Source organism: Marmota monax, unplaced genomic scaffold, assembly GCF_021218885.2.
Source record: "Marmota monax isolate L192 unplaced genomic scaffold, Marmota_monax_Labrador192_F-V1.1 WCK01_AAM20220418_F8-fsc00028, whole genome shotgun sequence".
NCBI classification, from domain to species: domain Eukaryota; kingdom Metazoa; phylum Chordata; class Mammalia; order Rodentia; family Sciuridae; genus Marmota; species Marmota monax.
This window is the reverse complement of record NW_026694779.1, coordinates 3244801-3264408: the sequence shown is the minus strand read 5'-3', so window position 1 is coordinate 3264408 and position 19608 is coordinate 3244801. Positions and strand designations below refer to the sequence as shown.

The following is a 19608-nucleotide window of genomic DNA, read 5'->3' as shown; positions in this document are numbered from 1 at the left end:
CAGTCCCCATTGGTATTCAATAGGATCAGCGTGGAGAATGACAAGTGGGGCTGTACTCTGCATAGTGGGAGTGGCTAGGTTATTGTGGGGATCCCTCAGAGGGATTGCTGCTCTGCTCCGACTTTAAGCAGAATTCTCTCTCGCCCTCCAGCCTCCAAAGTGATCCCAGACCTGACCCAGCTGCGGAAGATCAAGTCCATGGAGCGGGTGCAGGGCGTGAGCATCACCCGCGAGCTGCTCTGGTGGTGGGGCATGCGGCAGGCCACTGTCCAGCAGCTGGTGGACCTCCTGTGTCGCCTGGAGCTCTACCGTGCTGCCCAGATCGTCCTGAGCTGTGAGTAACCAGTTGGCTTCTGCAGAGTTTTGGCGTGGGCTGTATTCTCTGGTCTTAGACCTTTATAAGCACCCTCCACCTGCTGTGATCCTGGAGATAGAACCCCAAGCCTTGTCCATGCTAAGTAAGCACTTAGCCATTAGCTCAGCCTTAAAACCTTTTTAATTTTGTGATTTTAAAAAAAATTAAGAGCTGGAGATGTAGCTTAGTGGTAGAGTGCTTGCCTAGTATACGTGACGCCCTGGGTTCTATTCTTGATACTGCAAAGAGAGGAAAAAAAGAGAAGGATGGGTTATCTATTTAAAAAACAGTTAAGTGAAAAAAAATTTAAAGGTCTGATAGCTGTTACATAAAAATTCAAAATAAGGCATAGAATAAAAATAATTCACATTGCCCTGTTTATATCTTAAGTGGTAACCACTGTTAACAGTTTCTTGTCTATCTCTCTGTCTGGACAGCCCCTGTTAACACACTAGGGCACCCAAGTACACTGTTGTACACTGATGTTTCAACCTAGCACTAGATCTTGGAGACTGTTTCATGCTGACATATTTTTTTATTTGATTGTTTATGTCTTTATTTTGTGTGGTGCTGGGGATGGAACCCAGGTTTTTTGGGCATGCTAAGCAAGCCCTCTACCACTGAGCCACATCCCCAGTGCTGACATATTCTTTTTAACAGTTAGAGATTTGGGTTGTTTCTAGCTTTTTCCTCTTCTATACAGCATCATGATGCACATCTCTGGACATAAGTAACTGTGCTCTGCACACGTTTTGAGTATAGCCATAGAAGACTTTCTAGCATTGGAGTGGCTGGGTCGGAGCTTTGCGTATTTCAAGTTTCATTTGCTGTTGAGATCAGTATTACTAAATTGTTCTCCTACAATCATAGTGGAAACATATTTAGCAGCAATCATACCTCCCTGCCTGGAAGGATGGCTGTGGAATTGAAGGGTCATAATGTGATAGGTGCCTCATGTTGAGCAGAAGGCAGTAGGGATGTGGCGCCTGGTTACCTGGACCCTTCTCTGTCCCCAAGGACATCCCTTCCATGTGGGTCAGGGAGCCATTCTGAGCCCCTGGCTTGTGTCTAGTACTGTGTTTGGTTCTAGAAATACCACATAGATGACAGTTAGTCCTCTGCCCTCAGAGAGCATTGTCTTGAGAGGAGGCAGTTAATAGGAAAAGAAGTAAAACTGGATATACCAGTTAAAGAAAGAAGCCAATAGGACAGAGTGACCAGGTAGGGGAGTCTTCTAGGACAAGTGGTCAAGGAGGTACTATCTGCTGAGATGAAACTGCAGGAGTGGAAGGGAGACAGTCACATGGAGTTGGGGTAAGAGAGCCCTGGGAGAGGGACCAATTTGTACAAAGGCCCCAAGGAGCCTGGGCTGTGGAAGGAGATGGAGCTGCCTTGTGTGGGGTTCCTGAGCTGAGGATAACCTCGCTGGACCAACACACGCAGGTTCAGCAGTTGCCTGAATGTCTCTGAGACCCTTCTGGAATCAGGGAGGGTTTCCAGAAGGAGGGGCTTAGAGCAGGGGACCAAGGGCTGGGTGCTTCGAGAGCACCAACCTCAGATAAACTGGGGGCATCTAGAACTGCAGACCACTTGTGACTTTCAGAGTCACTATGAGCAGATCACACTGGGTGGGGAGGCCAGGCAGGATAGCAGGATTGTCATTACTCTTCAGCTGCCAGGGGACTTCCCAAGACTTGGCATGCTGGGGGGACCTAGGGTTTCACACACCAAGACTTCCTGCCAGAAATGGGGACAGTCCTGCTCCAGTGGGCGTGACATTCCCGCATGAGAGACTCCAGCCAGGCTTGTTTCTGCACAGGCCTGTTATCTACAAATCTAGTCAGTGTCTCTTGAGTCAGGTCCTTTCCCAGGCTTCTGCCTGCCCTGCCTCGCCAAGCGTGCCTTCCTCAGCTTGGGAAGGTGAGCTGCCCAGCATACAGCCTGCCCACCTTCTAGAACCCACCTGAAGCCCCTCCCTGCCCTGTTCTGGGGCTTCAGACCCATGTGCTGTGGTTAGTCAGAGAGACTCAGGTGCTTTAGGATCAGTGCTGAGGCAGTCATTTGCTCTCTGGTGACCCTTCCTTTCCTTGGGCCCCAGACCACACCTTTGTCCACTGGTAGTGTGACCAATACCTGCCAGCTGGATTGGCTTCTCTGTGTTCCCAGAACCTGGTATGTGGCAGATGCTGAGAAATGATCATTGACTGGATGAGCCCTAAAGTGTTTTTGAGAGAATTATTGGTAAAGTCCTATGAAATCCAAAAGAGGCAAGGAGAGGGCCATGGGCGACGGCAGGAAGAGCTGCTTGCTCACGTGTGATCAGGAGCACAGGGCTCGGGACCAGGCCAGTCTCCTTTGGGGAGGGATGCAGTGAGGCAAGGCCTGTGCAGACCCCACTGTTGCCCTGTGGAGTGGGCTGAGGTGTTCCAGGGGGAACACACTTCTTGTGTGAAGTATGCCCCCTGGGTGAAGGCAGTTCTCTGAGGACTGAGACACAGGTCCCGGATAGGCATCCTCTTATGGATGTCAAAACCTGACTGCTGACTTATGTGAATAGACTCTTTGAGGTCAAGAAACAGCACAGGGCTGGGGATTTAGCTCAGTTGGTAGGGTGCTTGCCTTGCATGCACAAGGCCTGCAATTCCCCAGCACCACCCAGAAAAAAAAAAAAAAGAGCACAGCATAAGATTTAGGGAAAAACACCCATGTAGCAGGACTGTGCCTCAGCAGGACACTTAAACTCACATTCAGGAGTACTTTCGAGGTGCTGGGTCCTCTGTGGAGTGCTTGGCTCCCTCTAGCAGCCTTAGAGGGTGTCAGGAGCCTTTCTCCACCCAGGAAACCAGGCCTTGCATGGCTTACAGCCTCCTCCAAGGGCCACAAGATCACATCTACCTGTCTGCATCCAGAGCCCTCTGCCTAACCTGTCATTGGAGCTTCAGTGGCAGGAGTTGCTACTCAACTGTGGGCTCTCAGCCCTCCCAAAACACCAGTGATGTCCTGCCCATCTGCCTCCATTCTGTAGAACCTTCCTTACCCATGCTCTCCTGTTCTGCCTCCACCTTGCTCTCTTCTGATCCCCTCAGCTCTGCTGATTCGAGTTGCCTGAGGAAGAGGGACGGAGGCTGTTTCCAGACCCGTAGTCTCCTGGCTGTTCTGCATAGGGCATCTGGTTGTATTTTTACTATTGCTATGAGTCCTGAGGCAAGGCATTGCCCCTTTCTGTGTCTTGATTGTGGCAGTCCCGGTCACTTTCTAGAGGTAAACATTCAGGCCATTTGTGGATCATTTTAAGTTTCTATAATCACCTTGTCACCCCCGCTCCAAAAAAAAAAAAGGTTGTTGCTCAGTTGGTAGAATGCTTCCCTCGCATGCCCAAGGTGCTGGGTTCAATCCCTAGCACCACCATTCCGCGCCCCTCCCCAGTTATAACATTGTTTAAACCTTATTGCTCAGCTGTACCTGGCAGTCTGAGAGACTGATTTCTGCCAACTTTTTTTTTTTTTTTGGTGGTACTGGAGATTGAATCCAGGGCCTCCTACATGCTAGGCAAGCACTCTACCACTCAGTTACATCCTCAGCCCTTTGTCTCTTTTATTTTAAGGCAGACAGCTAAGTTCTTGAGGCTGGCTTTGAACTTGTGATCTTCTTGCCTCAGCCTCCTGAGCAGCTGGAATGACAGCCATCTAGCCCACTGCCTCCAAGGAATTCTGATGCACTTTAAGTTTAAGGACATCTCAGATACCTGGTTCTGTGGTTTTTGACTTCACCTCAGTGGGCAGCAAGAGTGGAACTTCCTTATTCTTTACTCCCTGAAGCCTTATCTGAAGTGGAGTCAGAAAGCATGTGCTTTTACTGAGAACTCCTTGATTTTCACATCCTTTTCCTGCTGGTGTGGTTTGAGGGCCCAAAGGGAGTTGGGGGAGTCAAATAATCACAAGGTGTTTTCTTTTTTTTTTTTTTTTTGATGTACTGAAGACTGAACCCAGGGGTGCTTTACCACTGAGCTACATCCTCAGCCCTTTTTATTTTTTAATTTTTTGAGACAGGGTCTTGCTAAGTTGCTGAGGCTGGCCTCCAGCTTGTGATCTTCCTCCCTCAGCCTCCCAAGAGGCTGGGATTACAGGCCTACATCACTGAGCCTGTTTGCTAATCACAAGCCTTTATCAGACCAGGCCTGTGGTTTCTTTGGTGATACAGTTCTCACGAAAACTAGAAGCTTCCAGTTTCTTGGTTTCTAATCACTTCTACTGTGGTTATCACAGCCAGAGATCCAGCCTAGACCTATCAGTACTGAACCCTGACACCTTTTATCTTTCCTGCACTGGCTTCTAAGCTTAGTTGCCCACCAGTCCTAATTTAAAGTACTTACCAGGCGCCTCCCTTGATGCCACTGGAACCAGTTGGATGGGAAGTGTCAAAGGACAAAAAGTATAATTTAAAGATTTACCTGGTATGAAGTTGTGAGGAAAAAAAATAGTGTTACCTTAGAATAGTTAGAGAGAAGTGATGGGAGGGGAGGGGAGGGGATGGGGAGATAGGAAGGATAGTAGAATGAAACAGACATTATTATTGCTGTGTGTATATATGTGACTGCATGACCAATGTGATTCTACAACCTGTTTACTCAGAAAAATGAGAAATTATATCCCATCTGATTCAAATGTATGATATGTCAAGGTCATTATACTGTCATGTGTAACTAATTAAAACAAATTAAAAAAAATAAATTCCTACATAGCAAACTATTAAAAAAAAGATTTACCTGTTTTAATTTTTAATTCTAGAGTTGTGCATTGTTTACTCTATGTAATAGCGTAAATATACCAGTGAGGACAGCAGAGGAGGTTGGATTTAAAGACAAGACAAAGCTGAGCAAAAGAAATAAGGAGCTGGTGATGTAGCTCAGTGGTGAAGCATATGTTCTGCATGCATGAACTCTGGGCAGAATTTACTTTTTTCATATATGTATGTATGTATGTATGTATATATATATATATATATATATATATGAGATAGAGTTCTCACGAAAACTAGAAGCTTCCAGTCTCTTGGTTTCTAATCACTTCTACTGTGGTTATCACAGCCAAAGATAAACAATAAAGATGGTTTATTTTTAGGTATATATGTTTTTTTTCTTTTTAAATTTAGAGAGAGAGTTTTGCTAAGTTGCTTAGGGCCTCACTGAATTGCTGAGGCTGGCTTCAAACTCTCAATTCTTCTTCCTCAGCCTCTTGAGCTGCTGGGATTACAGGTATGTGCCATCTTGCTCAGGGTAAAGTAGCATTTTTCAGACTATGCTCTCTAGAAGAAAGATGTCTCTTGAAAACAAAAGGTTCATGTAGCTGGGCATGGTGGCGCATGCCTGTAATCTCAGTGGCTCAGCAGGCTGAGGCAGGAGGATCGCAAGTTCAGAGTCAGCCTTAGCAAAGGGGAGGTGCTGAACAACTCAGTGAGACCCTGTTTCAAAATAAAAAACAGAAAGGGTTAGGGATGTGGCTCAGTGGTTAAATGCCCCTAGGTTCAATCCCTGGTACCCCATCCAAAAAAAAAAAGATGATCCTGCTCCTGAGAGAACTTGATCAGGCTCCAGGCCTAGCTGGTGAATGTGAGGTAGCTCTAGAGCTATCTTAGAAGTTTAGGAGCAGGAATTGGGGCAGAGGTCATGGTATCTCACAGTGGCTTCCAGTGAAAGGCAGCGCTCCAGGAGCTTGAATGCCATCAAAGGAGGCGGTGCTACCAGCCTAGGAGCTGAGCCTGTGGGTGGAACTTGACAGTGGGGTCTGGCTGCGAAGGTTGGTGCTGAGAACCAGCTGTGCCTAACGTGAGGTGAACTTCTCCATATATATATGTTTATTTGTTTATTTTTATATTTAGGCAGGGTCTTGCTGAGTTGTGGAGGCTGGCCTCTCATTCATAATCCTCCTGCCTCAGCCTCCCACAAGGCTGGGATTACAGGTGTGCACCACCACGCCCACTCCATTTCTCTTGTATCCTAGAATCTGAATGAGAGAGTCAGTGCTAAACCAACAAAACACTTACCCAGGACTTACGATGAGCCAAACAGGGACACAGCCATTAAACCACCAACCGGGTCAGCTTTTATCTGATGTGGGAGACAGATACAATAATTACACAGATGCACTTACCAGCCACAGTGTAAGGACTCAAAGAAATGTACAGAGGGCAGTTTGGGTAGGCAGTGTTACTGCTGTTGACCGGTGACGAGTCTTTGCTTCCCCAGTGTTGAAGAATAACACCAGAGAAGCACGCTGAAGCAAGGTCAGAGTAGAAATTAGAAGTTTATTAAAGGGCAACAGAAAAGACTTCTCCCGGAGGAAGAAGGGGACCCAAGAGGTGGAATCCGTGGAAGTGCGGTTGTTTCCCCTTTTTATAGTTCTTTCAGTGATGGAATGTAGGTGGGAAGGCCTGAGGGGTGGGACACAGGAGGGCCAAAGAAGTAATAGGCCTAGGGATGTTGCTCAGTGGTCGAGTGCCCCTGAGTTCAATCCCTGGTACCCCACCACCAAACAAAAACAAAAACAAACAAACAAACAAAAACCCAACCAACCTCTTTAGCGCAAACCATCAGAACACTTATTATCTTTTAAAGAATGGAGTATTGTTCAGTTCTAGAACCCCGAATGAAGTCATTTGATATTGTTTAAGGCTGGGTACAGTAGTGTACACCTGTAATCCCAGCTACTCAGGAGGCCAAGGCAGGAAGATTGCAAGTTTGAGGCCAGCCTCAACAACTTAGGAAGACCCTGTATCAAAAAGGGCTGGGGGTGTAACTTGTCTAGTATGTGCAAGACCTTGGGTTTCATCCCCAGCACTGTGTACATTCACATATGCAAAATTGTGATTTGAAAATTCACTACCACTCTGTGACTATGAGGTTCCTGATGCTTCAGGTTGCCAAAGGGACTTGGGAGGTGATCAGGTTTTTATTTTCCATCTGATAATTACCATCTTTCTGGGAATTTTTTTTTTTTTTTAAAGTTTTGCAATTTTCACACAGTCTCTTGTTGGTTATGCAATCCTGACGGTTTCAAACTTGGGGTTTGACATCTCTGCCAAAGTCATTTCCTTCCTGGAGCAGGGCTCTTTTTGAGAGGGGAATTTTGGGCTGCTGCTGAAATGAAACAGGAGAATGGTCCCTCTGTTTTCCAAAGAGGCTGGGCTGTTGCAAGGTCCAATAAGGGTTTCTGGGTTTGCTCTCCTGAAAGGTTCTGCACATCCACCTCTTTCTACCCTCTTGGGAAGAACAAAACAGGGATCAGATTCTGACCCCAGGGTTAATAAGTCCTTGTTACTGGAGCTGGAATTGAGTTGGGCCAAGACTCCCAGGGCAAGAACTCAGGGTCTCTGGATTCTAGGAATAACTTGTATTTAGCAAGTAATGTATGTTAGCAAGCATCTTTTCTTGTTATTTTTATTTTATAGATGTGGAAACTGACTGAGAGACAAAGGACCTTGCCCAAGACCACATAGGGCTGAGATGGGAAATGAGGTCTGCTTGACGTTAATCCATATTTGAGTAGGTCACTAGATGGCATGAATATTCACTTTTCCCTTCTGAAAAATGGGTACAGACATTTCCCTGTTTACTTTGCTTGTAAACCACGAAGCTACACAACAAAAGTATGGTATTGTTTTAGTTATTGCATTGAGGCTCATGACATATAACCTGACTTTTCCTCCATTTATTAGTTATTCCATAGTTAAAAAAGGTGTTAAATGGGCTGGGGATGTGGCTCAAGCGGTAGCGCGCTCGCCTGGCATGCGTGCGGCCCAGGTCCGATCCTCAGCACCACATACAAACAAAGATGTTGTGTCTGCCGAAAACTAAAAAATAAATATATAAAAAAAAAAGTGTTAATCATTGATGGTTTCTTGGGAGTGTTGTGATAATGAACAGAGGTGCATGTGCAGTGCATTTAAACTGGTCCCCAAGTTTTCAGAGGGTGGGTAAGGTGAACTTCAATTTATTTATTTTGTTTTATGTTTTTTGCAGCTCTGGAGATTGACCCCAGGATCTCATGCATGCTAGGCAGGTACTCTGCCACTGAGCCAAATGCCCAGCCTAGCTGTCATTTGGCTTCTCTGCTTGACTATGCTCCTCTGTATTGAAAGTTTTGGACATAGATTATGCAATAATCAGGACAGGCTAGATTGTGCTGCAATAATACAACCCCCAAAATCTCAGTTGTTCAACACAATTAAGATTGACCTCTTGCTCCTGTGGTTTTGTATGGGTCAGGCCACCTCCTGCTTTGTTCTGGAAGTGACAGAATCTTCACTTAAGGTCCATTGGCCAGACCAGTTTTATTCTCCTTCCTAATTGTAAGGGAGGCTTGATATGAGAGGGGAATGAGTGGGTGTTTGGTAACATTGTCTCATCCAGAGGTTATCTCTCTACGAGCTTGTGAGAAGTTCCTGCCTAACAAGGTCCCCTTGGTCTCACTCTTGCCCAGCTCTCTGACCTCATCACTACCAAATCCTTCCTCTTTCCCTTGACTCCTTCAGCTCGACCACTAGGGTCTTTATTCAGGGGGATGTGCCAAACTGTTTTCTGCCTTGGGACCTTTGCACATGTTGCTCCTGCTCCTCTGAGCACCGATTTCTCCTCACCTCTTCTGCATTCTTTCTGTGGCTGGTTTTCATCATCTTTTGGGTCTCTGATTAAATGGCACCTACTCACTGAAGTTTTCCCTGGCCACCCTATAGAGGTAGGCCTATTAGGCCACCCTCCCTTAAGCTTCTTTAATTAGATATCTTTTTTTTTTTTTTTTTTGTATTGCTGGATGGAATCCAGGCCCTTGCTGATGTTAGGCTGAGCTACACCCTCATCCCCTAGAGAGTTTTTATTTAATAAGCTTAATGTAGAGATTTAGTCCACTTTGATGAAGGATGCTTCCTTAGTCCCTAACAGCAAATGAATGAGGCACCTTTGTCACCTTGGCCGTGGATGAGATTCTCTGGAGAACCAGGGTGAGAGCAATCTAGGAAGACAGATCCTGCCCTCAGATTTGCCTGATTTTATGTCTCCAGGAGGTTGGAGACTGGAGATGAGGAAGGAAAGGTGCCTCATCCCTGGTATGGGCAGCTGGCCCCTGGGTTAAGCTGTGGCTGAATCCCTTTGTTTTTGAAGGAATCCATTTCAGTCAGGAGTCAGCTTCAGAATAAAAACAAATACACAGATATTGATTGCATCACTGTCTAGTTTGAGGGTGAAGGGTGGGGGATTTCCCAAGTGTGCTCACCAGGGAAGGACTTTGTGGGCAGCTGAGCCCTGTTTTCCTCAGTGAGGAGGCCTGGATTTGCTATTGTGCTGAATGTCCCCAGGCAGCAAGTGAGGGCCCTGGGGTCAGCCAAGGCCTCAGCATGCAGAAACCTCCTTCAATCCTTTGCATGGAGGAAGGTGGGAATAAGTACAGACTGTAAGTCACTGTTCTAGCTTCCACTTTCATGGAGTAAAAGACAGACCTTTGCCTCAGAGCTGTGATCTGAATTAAGTAGGCCACACTTGGGGAAAGTGCATAGAGAAAGAAGGCCTATCCAGAGTCGGTCAGGGAGGGTGTGGTAATTTTTACCTGTAGTAAATAATAATACCTTGAATCTTTCTCTTTTTTTTGTTTTTTTTGGTATTGGGAATTGAACTCGGGCACTCAACCACTGAGCCACATCCCCAGCCCTATTTTCTATTTTATTTAGAGACAGGGTCTCTAAATAGTGCCTTGCTGTTGCTGAGGCTGGTTTTGAACTCAAGATCCTCCTGCCTCAGCTTCCCAAGCTGCTGGGATTACAGGCGTGCGCCTCTGTGCTCTGCTTAGTCTGTGTCTCTTGAGTACTTATTCATCTCATGGCAAGTCTCAGGTGGTGGAGGGTCCAGTTCCTCGTCTGATTGTCAGAGGAGGAAGCAGAGACTGGGAGAGACCACCTTGGGGGAGCCCAGCTGCAGAGTGCGGAACTGATGGAGTCCATGCCGAGCGAGTGCTGGGAGGCCAGTAATTGATTCACACTCATTAGACAGAATGCAGGACATTCCCAAAATACAACGGAGAGAGAAAGATAAATGCCCATCAACCAGCCCTGGTGAGTTGTGAATGGGACATACTGAAGTGCTGCTGCCCCCACCTGCTGTCTTCCTGCTGCCCCAGACTTCACTGTCACTCTGGGTTAGATCTGCTGTCAGCCTCAGTTGTCAAAATCACCCCCATCTAATCTGATTGTCTGAGAACCAAGTTGTCAGCCTCTTCCTGCTCACAGCCACCAGTTTCCCGTTTGTCTCCATAGGCCCCCAAGCTGCCCACTCTGCTATGTGCCATGAGGCTGGCCACAAGGGCACAGGCAGGGGAGAGCAGGTCCCCGCCTCTTCTGCCACCACCTGGCTCTTGTGTCGTTTTGCCCCCTTGGCCATATCTTTGGGGTCATTCACCAAGTTGCCGCCCACCTGGATTCAGTTTCCATGAGAGCATTTAAAATGTGGAAAATTGTCTTCTATCTTCCATGCCTCCTTCAGAAGCCCTCTATGGGAGCCAGAGGTGTGTTTTAGGTAGCCATAAGGGACATTCTCATCACACTGAGCCTCTGGGTGGGGCCAGGAGGAGGAGGGTTATCATTTATTTCAACTCCCCTGAAGAGGACAGGAAGCTGGGGGTGGGGGTTAAGAAACTTGGCCACAGGCACTCAGCTGCAGTGATGGAGGCTAAGGTGGCCCAACCCGAAACAGAAGCTTTAACCACTTACTCCTGGAGAAGAAAAAAGGCGTAGTTCTGGAAGTGTGAGGCTGTCCTGTGTGTCAGGGATGAGAACTCTAACCAGCCTGCTTCTTGACCTTGACAGACAGGAAGCCCAGATTGAACCCTCTTTACCCCTTCTTATGAACATTTGGCTTCCTTCGCCTCATCCTGCGTTGCTGTTCTATTTTTATTTCACCAGCATCTTAGGGTGGCAGCCTGAAGGAGTGGGCATTGTATCTGCTTAGCAATCAGAGAGCAGATTTCCAGAGAACGAGGACAGAGAGGCCACATTTTCCCTGTCTTGCAGGTGTTTTTTTTTTTTTTTTTTTGGTACCAGGGATTGAATGCAGAAGCGGTTAACCACTGAGCCCCAGCCACAGCCCTTTTCATTTTTTTTCTTTTGAGACAGGGCCTTGTTAAGTTGCTGAGACTGGCCTCTAACTTGTGATCTTCCTGCCTCAGCCTCCTGAGCCGGCTGGCCTGCAGCTTTGATTGTAGGAAATGAGGCAAAGACCTGTCCCGCCTCTTCCAATTCAGATCACATATCAGCAATTCCAGGGCAGAAATCAATATGTTTAAAATTTTTTGCTTTGTTTTCTTCTTTTGTGGTGTGGGGGATGAAACCCAGGGCCTTGTGTATGCTGAACCACACCCCAGCCCAAGTTGTCTGGTGTTTATTCATTATATTTATTGTTTGCATTTAAAAGACATTTAGTCAGGCCTAGTAAGTCACACCTTCAATCCCAGCTACTCAGGAGGCAGAGGCAGGAGGATCTCAGGTTCAATGCCAGCCTGGACAATTTAGCAAGACGTGTCTCAAAATAAGAAGGGATGGGGATGTCACTCAGTGTTAGTGTACTTTACTAGCATGCATGAGGCCATGGGTTCAATTCCCCAGTATTGCCATTAAAAACAAAACAAAAAAAGATATCCAAATCCAGAGCACACTGAGACAGGGGTTTCAGGAAACCGAAACTTCTCACGAGTCCTGACATTGGCTGTCAGCTGATGTTGGTGCTGGGTGTGGCTCTCCAAGTGTGACTAGGTACCTTCTGTGTGGGAGGATGGCTGTCACCCCAAGGGAACCGCCAGGTTTCCTTGAAGGCTGATGCCCTGTCCCCGCCCCAACGCCCTTCTGTTACCACTGTTTATCGGTGAAGAGTCCTTGCTTCCCTGAATGCTGAAGTATAACACCAGAGAAGCGTGCCGAGGCAAGTGGAGAGTGGAAAGTGGAAGCTTTATTAAAGGATAGCAGGAAAGACTTCTTCCCGAAGGAAGAAGGGGACCTGAAAGTTGGAATTCGTGGAAAGGGGAGGTCTTCCCTATTTTATATCTAAGGTCTTCTTTTGTCCTCTCTCATCTATCTTTTGTTTCTCTCTATCTTGCAGTGATGGGGGATGCAGGTGGGAAGGCCAAAAGTTGGGATATGGGTGGACTGATGGATCAGGGAGGAGTAATCTGGGCATTGGAAGGGCCTGGGGTGGTTTGATTGGCACCTCCCCATTTGCTGGGAGTTACTTCATTAACAGTTCTTTAGGATGGGTCGGAGCCTTGGGGACATTAAGATTTCAATTTCCCCAGGTGTTGTTCTGGTTTCTTGGACTCCATTCTCCACATTAGACCCAATTTACCTAACTACACTAACTACCTGTCTTTAAATCTGGCATCACTTCCGTGTGATCCAGAGTGCCACTGTGTGTCACTGAGAAAAGAAAAAAAGAGACAGAAGAGCTGGACTCTCCCTAGGATGAAAACAGAGAAAGAAGCTTCCTATATTCCACATGGTTGGAGCCCTCAGGGGTCACCAAATGGGCTGGTGGTTTTGATGTTCCTACCAACTATGACTTGACAAAGCAAAGATTTGTACTGAACAAAGATGTCATCGGGGGTGGGGCACTGAGGATAAGTGAGGCCAGATGGCCTCCTTCCCCCAGTGGAAACTAAGGCTCATACAGACAGGGCCAGGTGCCTCATCTGCTGTGGCCAGGGCTGTGCCCAGTGCAGATGGGACCCTTGGGGAGTGTCACACACTGTGGGCCTGGCCTCTGTAGGTCACTGTTGGGGACCCTTCCCCAGCCAGCACGAGGGAGCCACTTCTGCCCTTGGGCTTCACACATGAGGTAACAAGGATGCCACCAATGTGGCAATTGGAGGAACATGGCATTTCCACCCGACGTGGTTCTGTGGAAGGAAGGTGATAGGAGAGAGGCAGTGTCCCTGGCCAGAGAGCCTAGGCTGGGGAATAAGATGCCTTGGAATGGCATGAAGTGGCCCTTCCTCCACACCCTGGGAGTGGGCAGCTCTGTCCCAGACCTGCTCTTGAGTCACTGTTCTCTTGTAATTGTTCTAATTGTTCTTTGCTGCTGTTGTGTACCACGACCCATTGTTCCCTTCCTGCCTGCGCCTGCTGAAGGCAGGACACCATGGGGGCAGGACACCATGGGGCCAGGTGGCTGCCGGGAAGGAGCTGCTGCTAGAGTCCCTCTGCAATGTGAGAGGACCCTGGGGGGAGGGATGACATCCTGTTGGGGAGGTGCCTTCCTGACTCAGGGCCTTCTCCTCTCTGCATCCATCCATCCATCCATCCATCCATCCAGGTCTGGTCTCATAACTTCCATGAGTCTGTTTCCTTACCTCAGACTTCCAGGGTGTTAGGGGGAGGAAGGGTACTTGGAGTGAGAAATAGAACATCCGTGGGGAGGTAAAAGCACAAGTTAGTCAGTTGAATCAGTGGAGGGCTGGCTCATGGGCTCACATGCTTAGGAATTGGGCCAGTGGTGTCCCCAGGGCAGGCTGCTCACTAGGGTGTGGAAGATCCATCCTAGTCATTATTTGAACTCACTGGCTCACTCATTTTTTTTTTTAGCGAATATTCTTTATTTTGCAAATAATGAATGATCATTGTTGAAAAATTCTGTGATATGAATAAACCAAAAGGAAAAAATAAACAATATAAAATCCCTGCCACTCTCTCCACCCTGAAATGATCACTGTCACCCATATTTTGATGTGATTCTTCAGGTTCCTTTTCTCCTTCTCTCTTTTATATATCTGTTTATTTATTTTTATTTAGTTACTGGGTATTGAACCCAGGGCCTTGCATGTCGCGACCCCTCGCTGGCAAGGGAAAACACGACACAGGATTCTTCTTTCAGCAGTTTATTCAGGCCTTGATTCAAGTATCATCTTCTAGTGACCCCCCCCGCCGAGCGCCCAAGCACAGCCTAATAAAGCCTCCCGCATACCAATCCCAAGCTGCCACGTGGATCTCTCTCATAGGGTGGTAAGGGATTGCGCGCCAACTCTCCAAAAAAGGAGTTGTTTATCACAGGCCACAGTGGAAGCCGGCGCCATCTTCTAATGGCGGCCACGGTCTATAAGAATGGCTTACCACACTTGCATATGCTAGGAAAGTGCTCTCTACCACTGAATCACATCCCCAACCCTTTTTATTTGTTTATTTTTAGGCAGGGTCTTGCTGAGTTGTGGAGGCTGGCCTCTCACTTATAATCCTGCTGCCTCAGCCTCCCAAGTGGCTGGGATTACAGATGTGCACTACCATGTCTACTCCTTTTCTCTTTATATATATAGACTTCTTCTATACTTTTACACGTATTTTACACCAAGCTATTAACATATGATATATGCTCTTCTGTTGCTTACTCTTTTTATTCAACAGTATGTTCTTAGCACCTTTTCATGTCAATGGATAAAGTCATACATCTTTTAATTTATTATTATCCTTATTCCAGAGTTCAGTTAACTAAAGCCCATATGCCAAATCTGGCCTGCCTTTTGTTTGTATAGATAAAGTTTTATTGGAACACTGATGAATTTACATAGTGTCCCTGTTTATGTTGCTATGATGGCAGAGGTAACCAGTTGCAGGAGAAACCATTGGAGGCCCACAGAGCTTCTAGTATGTTCTGGCTGGTGCTTGTCAGCTCTTGCCCTATTTTTTGTAACTGATCTGGTGAGTTTCCTTCCTATCTCTGTGACTGTGTCAGAACGCCCTCACAGCATCTTTGGGGTTTCTCAAATCCATGTCAATGGGAAGTGATTGCTCTTGAGGAGCAGAGGACTTCTGCAGCCAGCCCAGCCTGCCTCTGGCTGTGTGATCATGGGCAAATCACTGACCTGCCCAGGCCTCAGTTTCCCCATATTTAACAGAGATGAAACACAAAGATGTAAGGATTTAACTTCTCTGACACTGGACCTGGACCTGGCTTGGTGGGTCCTCTGTTGTGCTGATGAGTAGCATGTCTACAAACTGGGGAAGGGTACTTGTGTTGCATGGCTTATGGAGGGAAGCTGTAGGACAACAAGAACTTTTATGCCTCTGAGTATAAGGAGCAACTTAGAGGGACAGGTTTTTATTTTTTATCTTTTTTTTTTTTTTTTTTCAGTGCTGGGCTGCAACCTAGGGCCTTGTGCATGCTAGGCAAGTGCTCCACCACTGAGCTGCATCCACAGCCTGGGAATGGGTATCTTTTTTTTTTAAAGAGAGAGAGAGAGAGAGAGAGAGAAAAAATATCTTAATATTTATTTTTTAGTTCTTGGCGGACACAACATCTTTGTTTTTTGTATGTGGTGCTGAGGATGGAACCCAGGCTGCACGCATGCTAGGCAAGCGCGCTACCGCTTGAGCCACATCCCCAGCCCAAATCTTTATTTTATTTTTATGTGGTGCTGAGGATTGAACCCAGTGCCTCACGCATGCCAGGTGAGCGCTCTACCACTTGAGCCATATCCCCAACCCTGGATATCTTTTTTGTTTGTTTTTTTAGTTGCAGATGGACACAATACCTTTATTTTATTTAATTTATTTTTATGTGGTGCTGAGGATTGAACCCAGTGCCTCACACATGTTAGGCAAACGTTCTACCACTGAGCTACAACTGCAGCCCTGGGATTGGGTATCTTTAACTTGCTCATGTGCTCACAGGAAATGGATGGTGTTTAAAGCCCTTTCACACTTGTGTTCTCATTTCCTTCTTACATCAGTCCTGCAAGGGAGGCAAGTGGATGTTATTATTATCAAGATCTCTATTTTATAGGTAAGGAAACAGGCTCAGAGATGGAAAGTCACATGTCTGAGGTTACACAGCTGGCAGGGTCAGAAAACAGGCGTGTGTAACACAGAATGTCAGAGCTGGCGCATTACCAGGCATCATGGTGCATAGACTTGATCCAGAGAGAGAAAGACCCTTCATCCCAGGCACTCTGTGAATCTAGGGCATAGCCAAGTCTGTTACTTCCAGGCCCAGCCTCTCCATGGCTACCCCATGCCAGGAAATGATAATGACCTTCTTTCCATCTTGTTTTCAGGGAAACCAGTTCCTGAAACCAGACCTTCCTTCCCAGCCTCCCCAGAGGTGGTGAAGCCAGGACCTGTAGCAGCCTCTGGGAGAAACACCCAGGATGAGCAGGAAAGGGGGCAGCCCTTGAGACCCACTGCCTTCCCAGGTCCAGGTATCGTCAATTTAATTTGATTTTTTTAACTTACAGCAAAAATGTTTAAGGAAACGAGGATGTATCTAGAAGGACAATCAACTCAGGATATCAGATCAGAATTTTAGGGGTGGGGGATAGAAAAATGACAGACCTTCATAGTGATAAAGTACAGTTAACGATGTCGTAGATATGTGCATATTCATGGAGACATGTTCACATATAGTGAGTTAAAAGTGGGAAAAAAAAACCCATGCCTGTAAGTCCAGCAACTCGGAGCCCAGACAGGAGGATCACTAGTCCAAAGACAGCCTTAGCAAGTTAGCGAGACCCTGTCTCAAAATATAAAGGGCTGGGGATGTGACTTAGTGGCTAAGTCCCTCTGAGTTCAATCCCTGGTAGCAAAAAAAGCAAAAAAAAAAAAAAAAAAAAAAAGTGAAAAAAACCCCCCATAGTTCTAGCACTTGGGAGGATTGAGACTGAAAGATTGCCTGAGTCCAGGAGTTCCAAATAAGCCTGGGCAACATAGGGAGACTCTATCTTAACAAAAACCCAAATCCCAAAACAAGCAAAAACCAAAAAGTAAAATAAATTGGTAACAAACAAAAATATACATATGGACTGGTGGTGTAACTCAGTGGTAAAGCTTGTGCTTAGCATATGTGAAGCCCTGAGTTTTATCCCTAGTACCTAAATAAATAAATAAATAATCCAAAAGGACATATAGAATTTGTTACCTTCTTATTCTGTGGTGCTGGGGATGGAAGCCAGGGCCTTACACAGGCTAGGCAGGCACTCTACCACTGAGCTGCATCTCAGCTCTCATTATCATCTTTGTCAAAAGCAAAAAATTACTCAGTAATTAAGGACCTTTAATCCTTAGCCAAGTATATGAGTTATGTATTATTCTTATCTCCACTTCACCAATGAGGCTACTGAAGTATAGAGAGGTCACACAGTCTGGCCAAGGTCAGGGGTTACCATGTTTAACTGGTGCCTTCCCATAGGTCAGGCATAGGTCAGGCCTGCATGGGGACTCTGAGCTGGGTGCCTGACCCCATCTCTGTCCAGAGCCCAGCATTCAAAGCCCAGCCATGGAGAGAAGAGGGTGCCCTCCCCCACGCCTCCTCTCTGTCAGTCACAGTTCTGCTCCTTTGTCCTGAGGGACCTGAGATAGGAGAGTGACCCCTTTAAGGGCACATGAGTAGGAAGAGATGTCTGGGTCATGGGATCTGGTTGCATAAGTCCCTAAGTACTGCACATGCTGCTATCCCAGAGCCTGGCAGACCACTTCAGATTCATTTCCTTCCCCTGTGTCCAGACAAGGGCTGGGGGACAGTTTGCCAGATGAGAGGATGTCTCAGCTGATGGATGGCTTCCCAGGAGAAACCCATAGTTGGCTTCTGGTCTCCCTCTTGCCTCTGTAGCTGAGTCTCACCTCCTCTCTCTTGTGGCCTTCTGAGTGGAAGCCAGAGATCCCAAATCCATGAAATCTGTTTACTGACGCAGTTTCCAGAGGCCAGGGAGTGCACTGGCCAAGAGGAGCAGATCTTTGGCATGAGGCAGACCTGTATTTGAATCCCATGGCTGTCACTTTCTAGCAGGGAGAATGACTTAGCCTCCCTGTACTTTCAGTTTCTTCATCTGTAAAAATAACAGAACCCATTCCATGTTGTTGGAAGGATCATACACTTCAGTGTTGCCAGGGTGGTAGTGCTCACTAAATGTTAACAGACACTAGGAACATTCCAGACTCCCCAGCTAGGTTGAGTCTGAATAATTTCCTGTAGCTAAACATATATTTTTAAAAGTACATTCAGATGTGGTGGCACCTGTCTGTGTTCCTAGCAACTCAGGAGACTGAGGCAGGAGGATCACAAACTTGAGGCCAGCCTTAGCAACTGAGCAATACCCTCAGCAACTTAGGAAGACTGTCTCTCAAAATAAAATAAAAAGGGCTGGGGATTTAGTTCAGTGGTATAGCATTTGCCTAGCACAGACAAGGTCCAGGGTTTGATACCCAGTACCTGCACCACCCTACACATACACACACAAAAGAAAAGAAAGAGGAAAAATAAATACAGACTTCTAATCAGCAATTAAAGGTAAGGGGAACTGGTCCAATAGCCAGAGGGAAAAATAAGAGAGGGGAATTCTAGCCAGGCACCCCTCAGGATGGAGCAGGTAACAGGTATAGCAGTTCCTTCCAGGATTCATTATCCCGGTTACTGTAAAAACAAGCGTCGCCTTGTCACCTTTGCCACCAGTCTTTGTACTGTTTACTTTCTTGCATGGCCCGGGGAGCAGGTATGCCTGGCAGGTCCAGATGATGACTGCAGTGTGAGACAGGAAGTCAATGGTCTGTTTGCCCAAACTAAAAATAGGAGAGTAATCATTCACAGCGTCAGATCAAGGCCTGCTCTGCCTTAGGAAAACCCTAAGATTTTACATCAGAACAGCCACATGGGGATCAGCACAGGGGCCACACCTACCTTTCTTAGAGTCACAGGAGGTGAACCTGCATTCCATCTAGAAAAGCAGGTGTTCTACAAAGAGTTCTGAAATAAGTGTTTGTTTTTTTGTTATTGTTGTTAACAGTTCTCAAAGGGTTAATTCCCAGTGTTTTGGAGGCACTTATGTAGATAGTGCCTCCCCTGACCTTGCTGGATAAAGGAGGCATGAAAGTGCATTCTGGCCCCCAGGCCTTCTGAGGTCCTCTGTGAGCTCACAGAAGAGGCCAGTTGCTTACTAGCTGTGGGACACACCAGCCCTGTTTCCTGACCCACTTGTGGCTCTTCTTGTTGAAGATCTTCAACATACATACATGGAAGCCACACAGCAGTCCCACCCATGCCACCCCACAGTACCCATCACCCACAGGTCACCCATGACCCATCTTGCATCATTGGCTATTTTGACCTATTCTCCTATTTTTCCTTAGATACTCTCTCTCCCCCACCCCCAGTACTGGGGATTGAACCCAGGGGTACTCTACCACTGAACCACCCCCAGGTTTTTTGATTTTTATTTTGAGACAGGGTCTTGCTAAGTTTCCCA

The 19608-nt window shown here is 46.7% G+C and overlaps 1 protein-coding gene across 1 annotated transcript in view; it reads left to right on the top strand.

The window, feature by feature from the left end:
* The window catches only part of Irak2 (interleukin 1 receptor associated kinase 2), a 55653-nt gene that overhangs the window by 11248 nt on the left and 24797 nt on the right, over window positions 1–19608 (top strand). Inside the window, exons 2-3 of the mRNA XM_046425586.1 lie at window positions 152–334; window positions 16429–16572. Of these exons, the coding sequence (XP_046281542.1) occupies window positions 152–334; window positions 16429–16572 (327 nt within the window). The remainder of the gene's footprint in view (window positions 1–151; window positions 335–16428; window positions 16573–19608) is intronic.